Source organism: Chrysochloris asiatica, unplaced genomic scaffold (assembly GCF_000296735.1).
Source record: "Chrysochloris asiatica unplaced genomic scaffold, ChrAsi1.0 scaffold00034, whole genome shotgun sequence".
NCBI lineage: Eukaryota > Metazoa > Chordata > Mammalia > Afrosoricida > Chrysochloridae > Chrysochloris > Chrysochloris asiatica.
The window spans coordinates 23,366,411-23,385,993 of NW_006408552.1; the positions used below are offsets into that span (position 1 = coordinate 23,366,411).

The 19,583-nt window shown below is 51.1% G+C and overlaps 1 protein-coding gene across 1 annotated transcript in view; it reads left to right on the forward strand.

Moving 5' to 3' along the window:
- IL21R (interleukin 21 receptor) overlaps window positions 1-17,374 on the forward strand; it is a 31,361-nt gene extending 13,987 nt beyond the window's left edge. The window contains exons 4-10 of the mRNA XM_006859895.1: window positions 9,328-9,542; window positions 11,013-11,212; window positions 13,671-13,825; window positions 14,455-14,632; window positions 14,960-15,053; window positions 15,527-15,611; window positions 16,622-17,374. Coding sequence (XP_006859957.1) covers window positions 9,328-9,542; window positions 11,013-11,212; window positions 13,671-13,825; window positions 14,455-14,632; window positions 14,960-15,053; window positions 15,527-15,611; window positions 16,622-17,374 — 1,680 coding nt within the window. The remainder of the gene's footprint in view (window positions 1-9,327; window positions 9,543-11,012; window positions 11,213-13,670; window positions 13,826-14,454; window positions 14,633-14,959; window positions 15,054-15,526; window positions 15,612-16,621) is intronic.
- Window positions 17,375-19,583: the final 2,209 nt, after the last annotated feature.

Sequence of the window (19,583 nt, forward strand, 5' to 3'; positions counted from 1 at the left end):
GTTATTCAGAAATTTTTCACTGGACAATTTTTTTTTTTTTTTAAGTGAATCACCAGGTCTTTCTTCCTAGTGTGTCTTAGTCTGGAAGCACTGATGAAACTTGTCCATCATGGGAGACCCTGTTGACTTTTGACAGACCAGTGGCATAGCTTTCAGCATCACAGCAACATGCAGGGAACCCCAGTAAGACAAACTGACAGACGAGTGGTGGATGAGATCGGTCTGACATATTGCCCTGTATGGGAATAGAACAATCAACAGTACGTGGTGCTCAGCTTCAGCTCCATTGCTGAGGACCCGAGTCAGCCCTCCACATCAGTTCTCCTTTTTTCCCTACATTCTTCTAACTTTGATGCTTGTCATCCTGATGAATTGCTTTATACTTTTTTGACATATGTGTGTTCACTTAAGCAATCTGCTTGTCTCCTATGGGTGACATCAGTGGAATCATGTGTATGATCTTGTTAACCTTGACTGTGTGTCACGTGTCACTGACTTTGTTGTGTGTAGGTAGAAGGGATTCATTTTCACATTCAGTGATTGTACCATGATTTATTTTTCCATTCTCCTGCTGATGGGCATTTAGGTTATTTCCAGTTTTTCACTACTGATATCAATGCTGCTATAAACATTGATCTATATACTTCTTGTACACACATGCAAGCATTTCTTTAGGAATGTACATAGTTGTAAAATTGCTGGATATTTGGGTTAGGAGCTTGCTCAAGTTAATTTACATCACGGCAAACTATTTTCTAGACTGGTCCTATGAATTGTCCTTTCCACTAGCTGTGAATGAGTTACCATTATACCACATCCTCAGCAGCATGGGCTGTCAGACTTCAGTTTTACCCATCTGGTAAGGTGGTATGTTATTGTGGTTTTAATGTGCATTTCCCTGTTGACTGGTGACGTTCAGCACTTTGCATTCTCCAAAGTGGAGTCCTGGTGTGGCGCTGTGGGATAATGCACTGGACTTCAAGGTTGGTTTGAACTAAAAGGTGGTGGTTCCTACCCAGCAGCCACTCCTTGGAAACCCTATACAGGGTCCCTATGAGTTGGAATAGACTCAGTGGCACTTAACAACGATCTGATTTCTTATCCCCTGGGCTCTCTACTCTCCAGAAGCTTCTGAATCTGGCCAACTTGTAGTCTGAATTCCTGCAGGTCCAGAATTATTTCTGGCCACTAGGATCCAGTGGATAAGCACCCCTTCAGAGATCCATCCCACGCAACACTGAACTGCAATGATTCATGGGCAGTATTTCTATAGCGCTTACAACAAACCTGTGGCAAAGATTCATGACCCCATTGCACAAATGAGCAAACTGAGGATCAGAGGGGTCAAGTAACTTGTCCAAGGATACACAGCTGGTACCTGGTAGACTCCATCCAAGTCAGGGGCTCTTCACTCTTTGGCAGGAGCCCCCTGGGGCAGAGAGCAGCAGGGACTCCCATAGCAAGAAAGTCCTTGGGGGCACCTTCTGTCTATTCTGGAAACAGTCCCGGTCATGTGATCTGCATGGGAGACTCTTGTTGGCACTGGGGAAGAAGTGGTGGTGGCCTCAGTGAGGAGGTTCAGAGAAGGGTGGACACAAGGAGCGAGGTGGTGGTGGTGGGGTCTCTACTTGGTGCTGTAGGGAGCATCTGTCGTTTAAGACTGATGTTGCCCAGAAATGGGGGGCTCATTATGGCGTGAATCATCCCTGAACCCCATAGTGAAAGACTGAGACCCTTGTCAGCCTGCTTCAGTCCTTATGATGATGGCAGGGCTGAGACTCTCGGTTTGTTGCAGGTGTTTTTTGTTTTTAACTTTTTATTGTGAAGTAAGTGAAGGTTTACAGATAAGATCATCAGTTTTACATTCACTAAATTAGGCACTTTATTTCGTCTCAATGATTGCAATTCCCTCCCTCCAACAACAGTTGTCCTGTATTTTTCCCCGTGGTTCTTATTTCCATTCCACCCTCCTTCCCATCCCTACCAAACTTTGTCCTTAGGTAACTGCTGCCCTTTTGATTTTGAACGGTAGCCCATTCCTCAGTGAGCACACATGACTGGTGTTGTTGTTTCCCATCTATGCTTAGCTGAACATTGGACTGCGAGAGTTGGTCCCGGTCCAGGCCTAAAGGGTGGCCAAGGCCCATAGACTCAGGTTCTAATGTGATCCTTTCAGAGTGCAGATAGTGATAGCCGGGCACCATCTAGTTCTTCTGGTCTGAAGGGGGTGAAGACTGATGGTCACATGTTCCATTAGTCATTGCATGAACCGATTCCAAGCATCTTCAGTTCCCATCACTCTTTCCTCCACACAAGGAGACCAATAGTTGCACCTTAGATGGCCACTCATGAGCTTTTAAGATCGGGCAGTGTTTCGTTCTGTTGTGCATAGGGTCGCTGTGAGTCAGTACCAATTGAATGGCACCTAACAACAACAATAGGACACATTGGAGTCCTTATGTGGTACTGTGGATTAATGCACTGGACTGGAAAGTTAGTTTGAACTGCAAGGATGGCAGTTCAAGCTCACCAGCCACTCCTTGGAAACCCTACACAGGGTTGCTCTGGGTTGGAACCGACTTGACAGCACTCAACAAGAACAGCTTAGCACATTACTGGTGTGGTGCTGTGGATCAGCACTGGACTGCGAACCACAAGGTTAGCAGTTCAAACCCACCACCTGTTCCTCAGAAACCCTAGAGTTGTTAGGAGTTGGAACCAACTCGATGGCACTTAACAACAGCACTAAAGTAGTATGTAGACCGTTGTCTTTGTGGACTGTGTTATGCCAGTTGACCATGGTGTCCCCTGAACCTATGGTCCTGAGTCCCCAGGTCCAGGAACTCATTGCCTTAATATGTTTGATAATATCCAAGAAGTTTCCATCATTTTGCCCCCTGTATGCTCCACCACATTCATAGGTGTGTTTGTAGCAAAAGCAAATACAATGTACAAATATCCTCTTTCATACCCATTCGCCCTCCTGTACCCATTCAACTTATGTGTCTGTCCAGGTATCTAGCCACAGAATACTGTGGTCCCAGGAGTCTATATAAAACAGTATTTACCTCTGTCCCCTTTAGCCCTTACATACCTCCATATGTCTTCACCTGTCTTTATCGGTCTTCTCCCAGCCTCCCTCTTCTTTTCTGTTGCCCTCTCTGTCACCTAAGTTTACATGTTTTTAACCTCTAGCCAGTGTATTACTCACCCTTCCTTTCTACCCCTGGTAACCATCAAAGAATGTTTCTTTTCGTGTGAAAACTTTTTTCTTGAGTTTCTCCTGCAACATTTGCCTTAATTTGACTAACTCCACTCAGCATACTGTCCTTCAGGTTCATCCCTGTTATGAGGCGTTTCAGAGATTCATCATGTTATTCTTCAGCATTGCATAGTATTCTACTGTGTGAAGGTACTCAAATTCCAATCTTCTGTTGATGGGCACTTAGGCTGTCTCCATCTTTTTGCTGTTGTGAACAGTGCTGTGATGAACTTGGATATGCAGATATCGATGCGTATCACAGCTCTTATTTATTGAGAATATAGACCAAGTAGAGGGATTTCTGGGACATACACTGTTGCTCTTCCCAACGTTTTGAGGAGATGCCATACCATTGTTCAAAGTGGTTGTACCATCTTATGGTCCCATCTTGTTGGTAGATCTTTGACACCAACCTGATATCCTTTAAGCAAATCTCCCAGTTTCTAGAAGCCTTAGGATGGTGACAAATAGTATGTCACTAAAATTCATTGCAGTCTTTGGTTTTCCTTCCATTTAGTTTTTACATTTTATTATATTTAGTTCTATTGTAAGTTGACGGTTTTGTTTAAGAAACTTATATAATATCTACTATATGCCAGGCACTGTTCTAAATGATTCCAAAATATTGACTAACTTAATTGTCCCAATGACACTATGAAGGAGTCCCATAGAGTAGCGGTTAGTCACCTGACTGCTAAGGTTGGTGGTTTGAACCCACCAGTGGTTCTGTGGTAGCAAAGACCTGATGATCTCGTCTTGTAAAGAGTATAGCCTATAGGGAAGCCTACAGGGTCACTCACTGTGAGTCAAAATCAACTCAACGGCATACAACAACACTGACACTGCCAAGTAAATGCTATACTATTATCCAGACTTTACAGGTTACAGATGAGGACTCTCAGAGCCAGAGACATGAAGTAGTTGCCTGAGGTCACACAGCCCTTAAGTGGCAATGCTGGGATTTGAACCTAGACAGATTGACTCTAGGGTTTGTGCTTTGGAGCATGGTGGCCCTCCCTGCCTACTTCACAACCAATTACCTGGTGTTGCCAATGGTATAAGGTTTGCTTTTCAAGCATATTTCTGAATAGGAGGTGGGAGGCAAGTGAAGATGGAAACCTCGTCGATGGTGTTAAATGAGTGATGGAGTTCTAGAAACAGCACAACACGTGGCTTCACAGCCTCCAGGTTAGAGCAGGTGGGCCAAAGTATGCCTGCAAAGTTGCAGCGACATGGCCTGGCAGGGCGAGGAGCAAGTTCTGGAAGCACTGCCCTGTCTGCTTTCTCACTGATCGTAACTGTTAGGCACAGTGGGCGTCATGGCACCATCTAAGAATGATAACTGACGTAGGTTCAAAGTGGAAGGTCAGAGAGGAGAGGAGCAAGATCCTCTGGTTTAAAATTCTCGGTCCTTTTCTCTCCTTGACTATATTCATTGTCTCTGGTGGCAAACTATAGAAACAGCTCAGCTTGTTTTTTACTTGTTGTTGTTGTTGTTGTTAAGTGCCGTCGAGTCGGGTCCGACCCATAGCAACCCTGTACAGGGTTTCCGAGGGTGTAAATCCTTACGGGAGTAGAAAGCCTCATCTTTCTCCCGCGGAGCAGCTGGTAGTTTCGAACCGCTGACCTTAAGGTTCGCAGCCCGATTCGTAACCACTACGCTACCAGAGGGAAATAAAAAGTCTAAGTATGGACATTAGGTACAGCTGGATCCAGGTTCACCGATAATGGCCTGGGGACTCCAGATCTGTCTTTTTGACATCAGTTCCAGTCACGCTGTCTCTAAGAAGTGGTAACAATGGCTATCAGCTTCTAGCAGTCTCCAGAATAAAACCTCTTGGCTAGAGTTCTAGAAAAATAATTCCCAAGTTTGGCTCTTGTTGGTCTTTCTTAGGATGGTGTCCATCCCTGGTCCAATCAATATAGCCAGGCAGATGGGGCTTTTATTGGCCCGGCCTGCCTCGGGTGCCCACCCTGTTGAGCAGGGGGCAGAGTAAAGCCCACCAGAATCACACAGAGGAAGGTCCAATGTGAGGAGTGTTTCATGAACCGTGGGAGAGACAGCAGACAGGAAGAGCAGGTGCAGCCGCAGTATCATTTGTGCAGAGCTAGGGAACGGGTAAAAAGTTTGTGCCTTATGCTGTGACCAAATGGCATGCCAGAGCCGTGCCAGGCTTGTGATGAGGCTGTGTGAGCGATCAGACACAGACCCGCCTACCTGTGACCCAGGTCAAACCTTCAGCGTGTCATCACAGGGCACGGTGGGGCCACAGGAGACCAGTGGTATTTCCCCAACACTAAATTATTCATCTTAAAACATGTTAGGAGAACTGAGTAGTATCTAATCTGTTGTGGCAGGGCTGATGAAATGAAATGCAGATAGGTCTCTTGTGATTGTGAGGGTTGGAAATGCAAAGATAGACGTTTTGTAGCAAGGAGGGGAGTGATTAACTTTTCAGGCTAGGAGCAGAGGTCCCTGGGACCACGAAGGGAGAAGAGCAGAGAGTGGGACCCTACCCAGACCCAGAGAAGCAGTGATGCCAGAGATGGAGGCAGAGACAATAACATGGAGAGATGGAGCAGCTGGGGACTTTAGACAGGGAGAGGGGCTGTGTGCTGATGACCGGAGGCCAGGCTTGTAGGGTACCCTTTGGTTGGTTGATGATGCATGGAGGGGATTGTAACCATGGCAATGAAATTATACACGATAGGATGAATGTAAAACTTTTGTTCTCCCATATAAACGATCCCATAATTCACAGTAAAACAAAAAATATATATATATATTAGGAGAAAATACACAACCATGGATATTATTGCTAGGACAGGTGGAGGTAAAATTTATAAAGAGAATTGACTTAAAACACTAACTACCATGGTCTACAAATATGGCCACCATTCTGAAAGTGGGAGATTGGAGAAGCTCTTGGCTACATGACTTCCTTCCCCCTCCTCCACATCTGATGCTCCGCATTCTATACTAATCATCCCAATCAATCCAGAGTTTGTGCCTTGGGGTCAAGTCCAAGGTTTTATGCAAATTGCTTCCTTGAGTTCTCTGAAGAACACTGGAAGCAGATTTTCTGTCTCTAATTTACAAAGCTCCAGTAGTGTAGTGGTTACAAATCAAATCGGGTCACGGTCAGCAGTTCGAAACTACCAGCTGTTTCGTGGGAGAAAGATGAGGCTTTCTGCTTCCATAAAGATTTACAGCCTCGGAAACCCTGTTCAGGGTTGCTATGAGTCGGAACCGACTCCACGGCACATAACAACAACGGCTGCTAAGTGGTCAAGTTGGATTTGAAGGCCGCTCTATCCCAAGCTCACCTTCCCACCACCTCCTCAGAGCCTTTGTTGGGGGTGGGGGAAGCCCAGAGGCATAATGTTGGGAAGAAGTTATGGTGTGCCTTGGTCTTTGTGTGGGTCATCCCTTCAGCCTTCAGTTCCAGCTACATCCCTGCCCTGGGTCTCTGGTTGGTATCTCCCCAAGAAGACACAGAACTTTCTGAAGTTCCAGACAGGGCCTGGCATTATCAGCCTGGTGACTTGCACCACAGTGAGACATCCAAGACCACTCCTCTTAAGTGTGCTTGCTCAGTTCTTATCTGGGCTGGAATCAGGGGTCCAGATTCCCTTTTCTCCTGTTTGGTTCTACTTAGAGAAACTTCATCATTGGGCTCACCTTAAGTGTTCAATAATGGGGAAGCCGGTGGATGGGGTTCACCACACATGGGTGTTGCTTGGGAAGCAGCACACACAGTCAGATAACACTTTGCAAACCAATTTTCATCCTTCCCGCTCTCTGTCCCTGTTTTCTTCTTCAGGTAAATGAGCACATACACCTACTCTCCCACACACCATCACACAAGTAGCAAAGGCAAATGAGCAGCTACCTCCTCTCTCCTGAAGTTCGTCCCTCAACTCTTCACGGGTTTTCCTACCTTGGGTGTGTTATTCAGTAAGAAGCGGAAGACAGTGGGAAAAGTGGGGAGGGGCCCACAGGGTGAAACTGCCATGTCCAGGGGGCAGGGATCCTTGGGGACAGCTGTGGGCCCTGAAGTCTTTGTTTCTTTGAGCAGAAAGAGGCAGACATGAGCAGGTGGTGCCACAGTCCTGTGTACTTTTTTTCCAGGCTCCAGAGTCAGCATCATGCACCACTGGGCCATCCCCTGCCTACTGCTGATGCTCCCAGGTGGTAAGTAGTGGCCCCAAGGGTCTGCTGGGAGGGGAGGGGACATACCCAGCTTCTCTTTACTTGAGACTGGCAAGAACGAAACTTAACCATGTCCCAAAGTAACCCTGCCTACATGCTTGGCACTTCAAGTCTCCCTGGGGGATGAGAGACTCCAGCCTTCATCTCCAGCACTTCTTGCTTGGCTGCCTCCCAACCCTCAGAATGAGGAAGTCCTGCCTTTGGTCTAACCTCAGTTTCTACTTATGTAATGACTCTCCCTGGAGGAGGTTTTGCAACCATCACTGGCTTCTCAGCAGGCACTTGTGACCTGAGGGCCGGGGTGGAGGTTAAACAGAGCCAGAGCCAGGGAAGGCAGCTGGAGAAGTCACAGGTCAGAGAGAGAGGATATAGACTCGGAGGACAGGCTGAAGGCATAGGCGTGAGTGTGAATGAAGGCTGGGCTAGGTAGGGGACTTGGTCAACCACCACAGCTGATTCATCTGTGTTTCTCTGATTTTTACCAAAAGACTCAGCATCTCAGATAGCGGTTTCCAGAAAGTGATGTCGGCGCTTTTGTGTTCCCTTGCTAAGTGGCCAGTAGGCCTGTCCTGGCTTTCAAAGGGCTGTAGCTCACTCACCACAGTTCTGCATCGATGAGTGCAAATAGGGCTCCCGAATCCCCAGGTGGTACCAGCAAGGATCATGCTCAATGGCTAGCCCAGAAGTTTGGGGTTTGGGTCTAGCTGGAGGCCTCATGGGAGAAAAGCTTGGTGGAAAAGATCAGCCGTGGAAAACTTTGTGGTACACAGTTCTGCTTTGACACACACGGGGGTGCTGTGAGTAGGTGTGTCCCGGGAAGTCCACACTGCCCTGACGCCCCTTATTCAGCTACAAAATGGAGGTTCAGAGCATATAACGGGAGGCTACCCTACCTTCTGTATCTGCCTGAGTCCTTTGGCCTTACCCACTTGGCTGTCTATTAGGACTCAATGACGTCAGCCCCTGGGGGGGAGGAGTTAGCATCCCCAGCTCAGTAGCAGGGTTTTGGGTTATCCGGGGTGTGTGGAGGTCCTGGAGGGGTCTCTGCCTCCTCTGTGCCAGCTTGGTCCCCAGTATTTCGTCCAAAGCTTGGGGACAAATTCATCCCTTGGGGCCTTAACCCCAGCTGGAAATGGCAGCTCCTTCCCTGGTTCCAAGAGCTCAGAGAAGACACAGCCACACAGTGGCTCCCGCAGCCCTGAGTTTGAGTTCTGCCCACAGTATCACCCCACTTCCAGAATAGGCTCCAACTCGGGCTGAGTGGGGAGTGTCCCCCGAGATGAGCATATCGGCTGTGTGTGTGGGCAGAGAGGACGGCCGCACAGACGAGGTCATTCCATGTCTGGGTGAGGGTCCTGGCAGCTCAGACCAGGAGAAACCAGAGGCAAGGCCGTGTTGGCCAGCCCGGTGGGCTCAGTGATAAAATGGGAGCAGGGTATTTCCAGCAGAGGTTCTTGGTTACCAGTCCCAGTTCTGACCCAGAGCGAGATCCACGTGGGGGAAAAGATGAAAAAGCTACTTCAAATACATCCACTTTCAAATGGGGCACAATTCCTAGTACACAGCGGGGGTGGCGCCTGATTGTATAAAGTAAAACTAACACTCCCTCGTCAGGCTTCCCTTCCTCTGTCTTCATGCAGCCCTGACCCTCTCTCAAGGGTTTGCCCTATGTTGTGGGGCACTCAGGATATGCCATGCTAGCTGGGAGAAATGCCAACCAAGCAGGGAGGGGATGCTGAGCTGGGGACACACTTATATTTCACATTATTGGCGAGTTTCCCATCTGCATAACCAGTCTTGAAATTTGGGAACTCAAAAGGAATTCCCAGATGACGAGGACCTCTTGCCCTAGGCTTATATCTTAGAGACCCCCAGGACCCTGGACCATCCAGGCCCCCAGGCGCCCCCTACTCCCTTTCACCCCCACGCCTGCAGCCCTGGCCTCTCTCTCCCTCACTCTCCAGCCTGGGGCTGTTCAGATCTTGCCTGCTATACCGACTACCTCCAGACAGTCACCTGTGTCTTGGAGATGTGGCCTGTCCACCCGCGCACACTCACCCTAACCTGGTAAGTGAACATGGAGAGGAAGCAACAAGGGAGGGCTGACTTGGGGTTGGAACACAGGAGACACCACTTGAGCTGGGGCTACGGTGTGTCCGTAAAATGACAGCTGCCCTTTCCCAGACGACGACTCTGAGGTGGGATTCACCATCCCCACCTGATAGATGAGAGATGTGTTGTCCCACTCCAGAAACTATTCTCTTCACATTGGCTGGGCAGTGGTTTGAGACCCCCAGGACAATCAGCCCCCTATGTGATCTGTTCTGAGCACTGTGTGCTAGTTACCCTGTCAGCGGCTTCCTGTAGATTCTCACTTCCAGTGAGAAAAGTCCCATTACTCCCATTTTACAGATGGGGGAAATGAGGCTAGCTCAAGATCATACAGCCTGTGATTGACAGGTGTGGTTCAAACTAAGGTGGTCCGATGACAATAGCCATGAGCATAAATGCAGCTCAGGCAAAAGAACATCTGGATTTCACTCCAGCATCCAGTCACGTAGAAACATTGGTGAAGCTCTTGCAGAGCACAGACAGACTGACCAAGTCCCTGAACTCTTGAAGTGGGCATACTGTGCGAGAGAGAGACAAACCTATAAACAACAAACTGGAAACTTTCCTACAAAAGCGCATGGGGCCTGTGGTCAGGGCACCCTCTCAGGACCAGCAGGCGGCCAGGGAGCTGGGGAAGGGCCTTCCAGGAAGAGGGCATGGTAGGGAGAGGTGAGCCTGATGGGAGGGAGCTGGAGTGAGGGGGGGGGAGAGTTAACTTAGCAACTAAGGCAAAAGAGCTGCCTGGGGGCCAGAGTCCATTGTCCGGGCACTGATGGTTTTAGGTAGGGGGGAGACCATAGGATTTTTAAGGCTCTCACTGGCAGCTGTGTGAGAGGGGAAGATGGCAGGCGAAGCAGGGTCCGCAGCCAGGCAGCTGACCAGATGCATTCACGATAGCACTTATTCAAAACAGCACACTTGTAACAGAGAATTGAGTCCACACTTCCACCTCGCACACATCAACACTGACCTTGGAGATGCTCAGGAAAATGTGTGTAGGGAATTACGTATCTGGTAAACTCCTATACATACTTCAAAACCCGTTATGTCTGCCCAGGGGTGCAAACAAATCTAAAACATTCCCCCCAACCCTAGTCCACTGGTGCTCTAAAAATCTCATCAAAGCAGAGAAGTGGGTCCATTGGGCTTCCATCTCTGCCCTCAGCTCAGGCAGCGAGTAGGTTTTTTGTCCATGTTGAGGGGAGGGAGGAAGGCCTGAAATATTTGTGGTCCTTCTAGAACAGAATGACCCCAAGGGCTGTGGCCCTACATGAGGCATGCAAGCTGAGCCTGGAACCATCATGCAGGTGGGAGGGTGCCTACCCTGACCAGGTAGCTCCCAGCCTGAGGTTCTGGCTCTTGTCCTGCCACTGTGGGCTGAGCACCGCCGGCCTCCAGCCATGACCAGCTGCTCTGTCCTTGAAGGCAAGACCTGCATGGAGAACTGGAGGATGAGGTCACCACCTGCTGCCTCTACCTGTCCACCCACAACGCCACCCACGCATGGTACACGTGCCACATGGATGTGTCCTACTTCCTGGCCGATGACATTTTCACTGTCAACATGACGGACCACTCAGGCAAACAGTCCCAGGAATGTGGCAGCTTTATCCTGGCAGAAAGCAGTGAGTAGCCCTTGGTCCCCAGAGCTGAGGAGACCCCAGGTGAGTCCTGGGCCCTCTCTTCCTACCCTCCATCAAAACAGATGTGTCCTATGCTTTACCTTGAATTCGGTTTCTTGTTAACAAGGCAACAGAGAACTGACCACATGCCCTACTTTTTACTAAAGTGTGATAGGTTGGTATGTTTGGACCTTAGCCCAAAGATAGGCAGCAGAGGTATGGAAAGGAGTTTTGCTGGAACCTAGGGCTTCGGTTCTGACATAGCCTCTCTCTGTGGTATTGGACAAAGCATGCCCCTCCTCTGGAATCAGTTTCCTTATCTTGTAGCGTGAAAGCCCTTTAACCCTTACCTTCTAAGCTTCATGCTGAAGGGAAGGAGAGGCCTCCAGGACTAGCAACTGCTGCTGGAAAGGGTTGGAGCCAAGAAGGCGTGTGTGTTGTGGGGGGGTGTGTATTGTGTGCATATGCGGTGTTTGTATTGCATGGTGTCTGCTGTTTTGTGTGAATAGTGTATAGTGTATGTTGTGTGTGGGGCACGTGTGTTACATTTGGGGAAGTATGGTAGGAGGTTCGTTGTGTCTGTATTGTGTTGTGAATGTGATGGTGTCTGTTTTGTGTATGCTGTGTGTATGTTGCATGTGTTATATTCTGGTTGTGTCTGAGGTGTGTGTGATGTGTGAGGTTTGTTGTGTTATATGCTGTATTCACAATACACAGGAATAGTGTGGTGTTTCTGTTTTATGTTGTATTCTATGGTGTGTGGGAGGGGTGTGCGCATGCACATAGTTATGCTGTATGGTGTTCATGTTGCATGTTATGTGTCTAGCGTGTTATTATGGGACGTGTGTAGCAGGAGTGGGGTGAGAGGTCAGTGTCCAGCATCATGCAAGCACACACTGCAGCATTGTACCCATCCCCTAGGGCAGGAGTTTCTGTCCCTAGATCCCCATAGAGGACAGAATATGCCATTTCTGTGATTTACTATCAGGGCCAGGTTTACACCGCTTTGCTGGTGACATACCACAGATGGTGTGAGTAAATGCTACACACACACAGCCAAACCCACACGTACTCATAGGCACACAAACCCAAGCTCACATACACACACCCCCATAATCCCCCCCGCCTCCCAGATAAACTCAAAGCTGTCCCACCAACCTCTGGCCTAGTGGCGGGAGACCCTGACACCCACAAAGCCTGACACAGCTACATGGATTCAAAGTGCTGAGCTCGTTCCCCCACACATTTCCAGTTCCTTTGAGAAACCACTGGAAGCTCCTTTAGTTCATTCAACAACTGGGTACCAGTGTGGACACAGGACTGCTGCGCCCAAGGACAAGAGTCCAGAGAGGGGTGTTGCTGCCATCTCCTGTCATACCCAGGACAGCAGAATGAAATGTCCAGCACCAATTTCCTGGTCCTGGGTCCACTCAAGTCCTCTGTGACAGCCACCGTGTAGTGTGTGTGTCTTCTGGCTTAGGAGACTTGCCTTCTAGTATGATATCCAACAGGATTTTCAGTTAATTTTTGATAGCTCACCAGGCCTTTCGTCTTAGTCTGGATGCTCCATTGAAAGCTGTCCCTGCTGCTATCTGAAATATCGGTGGCCTGGCCTCCAGCATCTCACTTACAGGGTAAAATGTGTAGACTGGGAGATGTTGGCAGCGGAGGAGGTAGAGGATAGTTGCCTCTCACACATTAAATCACTTATCATTCTGTCTGTAGTTTGGCGCTTGTGAATTTGATGCCCCAGGAGGTAGGAACTGGCTGTGGTTTTTCAGGAGCGTAAACTAAGGCATGCATCACACAAACTTGTGGTGGAGCAAAAGTGGAACACTAGGTCAGCTTCTGACCTCTCCTGTGGGCATCGCTGATGGCTTGAAGCCATGGGTCCAATCTCAGCTCTCCACTGACCAGCAGAAGCCCCGGGGCAAATCCCTCAACTGTCAGGAGCTGTCTGAGTGACAGTCTTCAGGTCCCCGTGGGTGTCGTGTTGCTGCGTGCAGGGCAGCACAGGGTCCTTAGGGTGGTTTCGGACGTTTGGGGTTAAAACACACTCAGGCAGTCATTTAGAACCGAAGTTGAAAATGAGTGCATCTATTTAGAAGTGTTTGGATTTGTGGCTAAAATTTGAGAGATTTCCTGTAATAATTTGTATTTCTAGGAATTGGCTGTCCTTAAAAACGTAGATTTGCCCCCCAGTCATGGGTGGACCAAGGCTGAGTCCTGGCTGTCCCCTTTGGAGACAAAGTAACTCATTTCTGTTACTTACGACTCCCAAACAGTAGTGTAAGTCTTCTGTTTTTCAGATGCATTAACTGAGGCACAGAGCATGGGGTCCATTGTAGAAAGTCAGGGTCCTGATCCCCTAAGTAATGGGTCAGGCCTGCGGGAACGTCCTCCTGTCACCTCCCGATGTACAGTCTCATCCCATTTTTGTGTTGGGCTTTTTCCTCTTAAGTCAAACCATCTCCCCCCTTCAACGTGACCGTGACCTTCTCGGACCACTATAACATCTCCTGGAGCTCTGATTATGAAGACGCCGTCTCCTACACATTGAAGGGCAAGCTGCAGTATGAGCTTCAGTACAGGAGCCGGAGCGCCCCCTGGACTCTGGTGAGGGCAGAGGGCTTGCAGCCTAGCTGCTGGGGAGGGAGCGGGCAGCCTGAGACCTGCCAGCTTTGTGGTCTGTGGACGCCGAAACCACTGAGGATACACACACCAACAGGCTCTCCTTCCAGCCCATCCCCAGCTCCACTGAGCCTGTTACGTGCTGTCGAGTCAGTTCCGACTCATAGTGACCCTGTACAGGGTTTCCAGAGAGCAGCTGGTGGCTTTGAACCTTGTGGTTCGCAGTCCAGTGCTGACCCACAGCGCCACCCCTGACTAATGAGTCACCAAGGGCTAGGGCTAGCTGGGACCTTTCCACTTCGACAGCCATAGTTGAAAAGTTCCAGAAGCATCTGTAGTAAAGTGGTATGCTGTTAGAGGGTCTAGTTCTTTAAACGGGAAGGTTCCTAGAGGTGTCCCAGTATTGATAAAGATTCGCAGCTAAAAAGGCTAGAGTGAGCCATCACTGCTAGTGGGACCGGTGAGGATTTTCATAAATGGCCCTGGTGGGAGGTGTCCAGGAGCTCCCACCATGGAGAGCACCTGCTGTGTAGAAAATGCTTCCAGCAGGCAGAACTGTCCCTTTGACCTGGGCTGTTGGGACCAGAGGTACATTCTTTTCCACCTGCTGACAGAGTCCAGGGAGGAAGCTGATCTCTGTGGACGTGAGAAGTGTCTCTCTCCTTCCCCTGGAATTCCACAAAGGCTCGAGCTATGAGGTGCAGGTACGGGCAGGGCCCCAGCCCGGCTCCTCCTTCGAGGGCACCTGGAGTGAGTGGAGTGGCCCGGCCGTCTTTGAGACCCAGCCAGAGGGTAGGTGTGACATTGCCTCAGTCCAGCCTCCCAGCCCTGTGCTTTCCTTATGGCTGAAAGGTTTTTGCTTGGTTGGAGCCAGTACAAATGTATCTGTAATTCAGCCACATTCTAGAGTCCCTGCATGCTGTGCGATGGTGTGGTGCTTCTACCAGGGATTTGATCTATGAAGGGGGAATCGTTACCCCAACTTAGATGAGGAAACACATTCAGAGGGATGAAGTCATTTGTGGTGGGGTGGGAGCAGGCACCCGCACACACACACCACCCCACCGCTCCACATGGCCCAGGTTGGCTCAACCTAGTCTTCCGTATGCTTCCTTCCAGAGACGGACGGCAGGACCGGGGGACAGTACCATGACCTTTGGCTGCTGTTCATTGCAGTCCCTGTCCTCTTGGCCCTGAGCTACCTGCCTTGGAGGTGAGGCCAGGAGTCGTGACGCGGTCAGCTTGGGTCAGAGGGCTGGAGGGGTTTTGGGGTGATCCATCCCTTGGACTTCACCCCAGTTTTGCTGTAATCTGTTTTCTACTTTGAGTTTCTGACGCACATTGTAGAACCGGCTAGTGCTTGTGAGTTCAGCAAGACTCCAGAGCTGTAGTTCTCTCAGCCCTTTCAGAGGCAGGCCCCACATAGTGCTGACATGAACTGCTCTCATGGACCACTGGCCTTCTCTCAGCCTCCCACTACTGCCCTAGGAGGTGGCACTTGGCCACTCCTGGCTGGTGAGGAGGAAGTTGAGGCTCAGAGGAACAGCATTTGCCCAGCCCTTAAATTCAATGCATCCTCACGAGGGAGGCTACTGGTGTGGAACTAGGCCCTGGAAGGGAAGAATGGAGCCAGGGATGATCCTCCAGGAGGCGATGTGGAGTCCTCACCCAGCTCTGCTTCCCCAGGTTCTGGAAGAAGGTGTGGGGCCAGGTGCCCAGCCCAGAATGGTTCTTCCAGCCGCTGTACATGGGCCACCACGGGGACTTCAAGGTGAGAAGCCCTGTCCCTGGCCTCCCCCCTCCCCCCACAGGAGAGGGTGGAGGGCTGCTCCCTGGAGCCTCCCACCACACTCAGGGCCCTTAGATGCCCTTGGTAGGGGAGCAGAGGGGACCTCACCTGCAAAACACACCCACTAGCCACTACCGCCGCCACATGCTGCGCCCACAGGATTATCTGTGCCTGTTTTCAGCCTTCACCCACGCGGCGGGGCGGATGTGGTGGTGAGGGGCTGGGAGGGGCAACCCTTGCCCAGAAGCTGGTTAGTGAGCTCCTGCAGCCAGCCTGCCCTCCCCTCATGCCCAGGGCTGCCCTGCTGAATGGGCACCCCTCACCCCAGTGACTCTAGGGAGGACCCTGCGCTCCATGGCATCAGAGGGGGCCTGGTTTGCTCTCATCACACCTGCCACGGGCCAGGTCCGGCTCTAGGACTGTCTATTACTAGGCCCATTTTACAGAGAGAGGATAGGTAGCTGACCCAAGGCCTCAGAACTGAGAAGTCACTTCAATTCGTGTGGTGGCTCCCATGTTGGATTCTAAGATGAACTTTCAGAAGAGCAGAAGCTCAGAGCTGGGAGTTTCTAACTCTCAGGGATGGGGACTGGCATGGTGAGTGGGGAATGAAGGTCCTCAGAATTCAAGGACCTCTGCCTTCACCACCCCATCATCACCTTTATCGGCACATCTGGCCATTTGTTCACTTGGCTTCATTCCTTCAGCTATAAGCTTGTATTGAGCATCAGCTTTATGAGCCTGTGGGGACACAGCATTGGTTCTGTGGTGGCCATGTGTCTGCTCTAGGGGAACCGTACATGGGAGGGTGAGGTTGTGAGGAATTCACCAAAGTAAGACTGCAGGCCCACTTCCATGACCCCCTACTCAGGAATCTGTTCCTTGCTCCCACACAGGCCCAGGGCCAGGTGTCAACACTGAATGGGCATAGCATGCTCTGGGCTGCCCCGACCCTTACCATCCCTGACTCGCTCTCTCTCTCTCTCTCACAGAAATGGGTGGGCACACCTTTCACTGCCTCTAGCCTGGAGCTGCAACCCGGGGCCCCAGGGGCGCCCTTGACCCTGGAGGTACAAAGATGCTGGCCCTCACACAGTCCAGCCAAAGGGCCAGCACCCACACAGCTGCCGGACCCTGCCCAAGTGCTGGAAGCTGACGGGCTTCCTGAGCCAGCATTCTGGGCTCCAACCCCATCCCTGGCCGACAGCCCGGATGGCTCTGTTTACAGTGAGGCGAGGGACCGGCCATACGGCTTGGTGTCCATCGACACAGTGACCGTGCTGGATGCAGAGGGGCCGTGCGCCTGGCCCTGCAGCTGTGAGGATGATGCTTATCCAGACCTGAATCTGGACTCCGCCCTGGAGCCCAGCCTGGGTGCCGAGGACCCACTGTTGGGCGCAGGGGCCACAGTCCTCTCCTGTGGCTGCGTCTCGGTTGGCAGCCCCACCAGGCTGGGCAGCTTCCTGGACAGGCTCAACTTGCCCTTGGCAGCCACAGAGGGCTGGACCCCGGAGCCGCCCTGGGGCAGTGGGTTGCTTGAGACGGCCTTCGACAGTGAGGCAGGATCACCCCAGACGGCCCTGGACATGGACACGTTCGACAGCGGCTTTGCGGGGTCCGACTGTGGTAGCCCTGTGGAGTGTGGCTTCACCAGCCCTAAGGACGAGGGCCCCCCGAGGAGCTATCTGCGCCAGTGGGTGGTCATGGCGCCTCCACCCTCAGTGCCTGGGCCCCAGGCCAGCTAAGGGGTGGCTGGCCATCCAGAAACACAATTGTCTGTGCTGGGACCTGGAGTGTTGGCAGTGTATGTACATGTGTCCCAGTACTTGTACACTGCGTGTCCACATGTGAGCAGCCTGCCGGCTGTGGCTGTCCACGTGCACCCACATACATGTACAAGGGTTGACAGTGACTACTGAGCACCACTTCTCCTCCTGAGTTCCCTGCAGGGGCTGCCCAAGGGGAGTCCATGGGCTTCAGATCGAATCTTCATGGCTGTGCTGTCTGGAGCAGGCCACACCCCTCCCTGAGCTGTCTCCTTGTCAGAACAGTAGGAACGTGACCGTCTTCGTGAGAGCTTGGGGAGGTCAGATGGGTGCTGTGTGCAGCCAGAGCAGACCCCCAGTGAGCATCAGCTTCCTTCCTCTGTGGCCAGCACCAAGCTGGTGCCGGAGGTGGGTGGGGGTGAGAAACCTGTGACCGCAGGGCCTTTTGGGGCTGCCCCGCCACCAGAGGGGCACTGGGGGGTTTCCGGGCTGAAAGTCAGCCAGCCTTGTCTCTCAGAGCAGCTCCACACCTACCTGCTGCTGCCCCTGGAAATTCCCTTCCTGCACCCTATTTGTTGAGCAGGTGCTGGGTGGGCACGGAGCGGCTCAGAGCACCGAGGGCCCCAGTGGAGTTGGAGTTGCTGATATAGGGCATCATGTTGCTCTGCTCAGGCCAGCATTGTGCAGGGGCCGAGGGGCTGCGGGCCGAGGGGCGTGCCTGCAGAACTGTGCATGCAGGACTCGTGGAAGCGGCATGCTGGAGAGCACCTCACTAAACGTCTCTACCCACCCGTTGCCCTCAAGTTGGTTCCGACTCCTAGTGGCCTGTAGGACAGGGTCACCTCTGTATGCGAGTAGCCAGCCTTCTCCTTCTCCTGTGGAGTCTCTGGTGGATTTAAATAGTTGGCCTTATCTACAGTCAGTGTTTAAACCCACTGTGCCACCAGGTCTCTTCTGTAGAGGAGCTGGATTTAGGTGCTGGATGGTTGTGAAATGCTTCGAGCTGATTCCAACTTATAGCGACCCCGTGTCGGGTTTCCAGGGAGCAGCTGGTGAGTTTGAATTGCTGACTTTGCAGGCTAGTGCTAATCCTACAGCGCCACACCAGGACTGGCTATATCCATGCTGGATGTAGTGTGGAAATGATGTCCTCTTTCTTAAAAAACAAAACAAAACAAACCAACAATGGCTTTCCTTCCAAGTGTGTCCACCAAGCTCAACTTGGCTTTTTCAGGACCAAGCAGGTTAGGCAGTGGAGGCTGATTCTGCAATGTCAGTCCTCTGGAGGCCCGAGGCTCTGCCTGTTACAGCGTCTCTGCTTCTTCTGTAAAACAGGATGTTAGGGAGTGCTGCCTGCACAGCTGGAAAGTTCTAGATCACGGGTGCTTTTAGTAATGGAACTCTTCACCTGGGAGCACGTGTGAGCAGCCTCAACACCCGACACACTTGGGTCAAGGTGTGCTGTGTTCCTCACACTCGGGGGCAGTGGGTTCCAGGTGCCTTCTGAGCCACAGACTCGGTGGTAAGAGGCGGCACCTGGAGACGGTACCAGGCCTGTGGACTAGACACGGTTCTGACATGGGTCAGCTGTGGCTCCTCGCCAGCTCCCTCTGGAAGGAGATTCCGTTCATAAACATGAATGCAGAAAGTTGGGGAGCAGCATGGCCCTCCCGGCAGAATGGATAAATGAGTGGTGGGGCAGGGGTGGATGGACGGATGCTATGAGAAGATTGATAGAAGGACTGAGGAAAAACAGTTGGATGGACAGAGATAAGCAGATTAAGAAATAAAGATCATAGAGATTAAACAGCAACTATGAGAGCCTTGTCTGTTTTTTGACTCCTTTTTTCCCTAACCTGGCACATAGTCCACCACACCCATTGCCACTGAGTTGAGGCTTATGCTGGTGATCCTGTAATAGCAGAACTGCCTTTGCCAAACTTCTAGTAAGCAGCTGAGCACTTAACCACCGTGCCACCAGTGCTCCTTTGGTATGTGGTGGTGGTGGTGTGCAGTGGAGTCGGTTCCGACTCATAGTAACCCTGCATAGGGTTTCCAAGGCTGTTACTCTTAATGGGAGCAGAAAGCCTCATCTTTCTTCCACGAACAGCTGGTAGTTTCCACCTGCTGACCTTGAGGTTTGCAGCCTAATATGTAAACACTATGCTACCAGAGCTCCTTTTGGTAC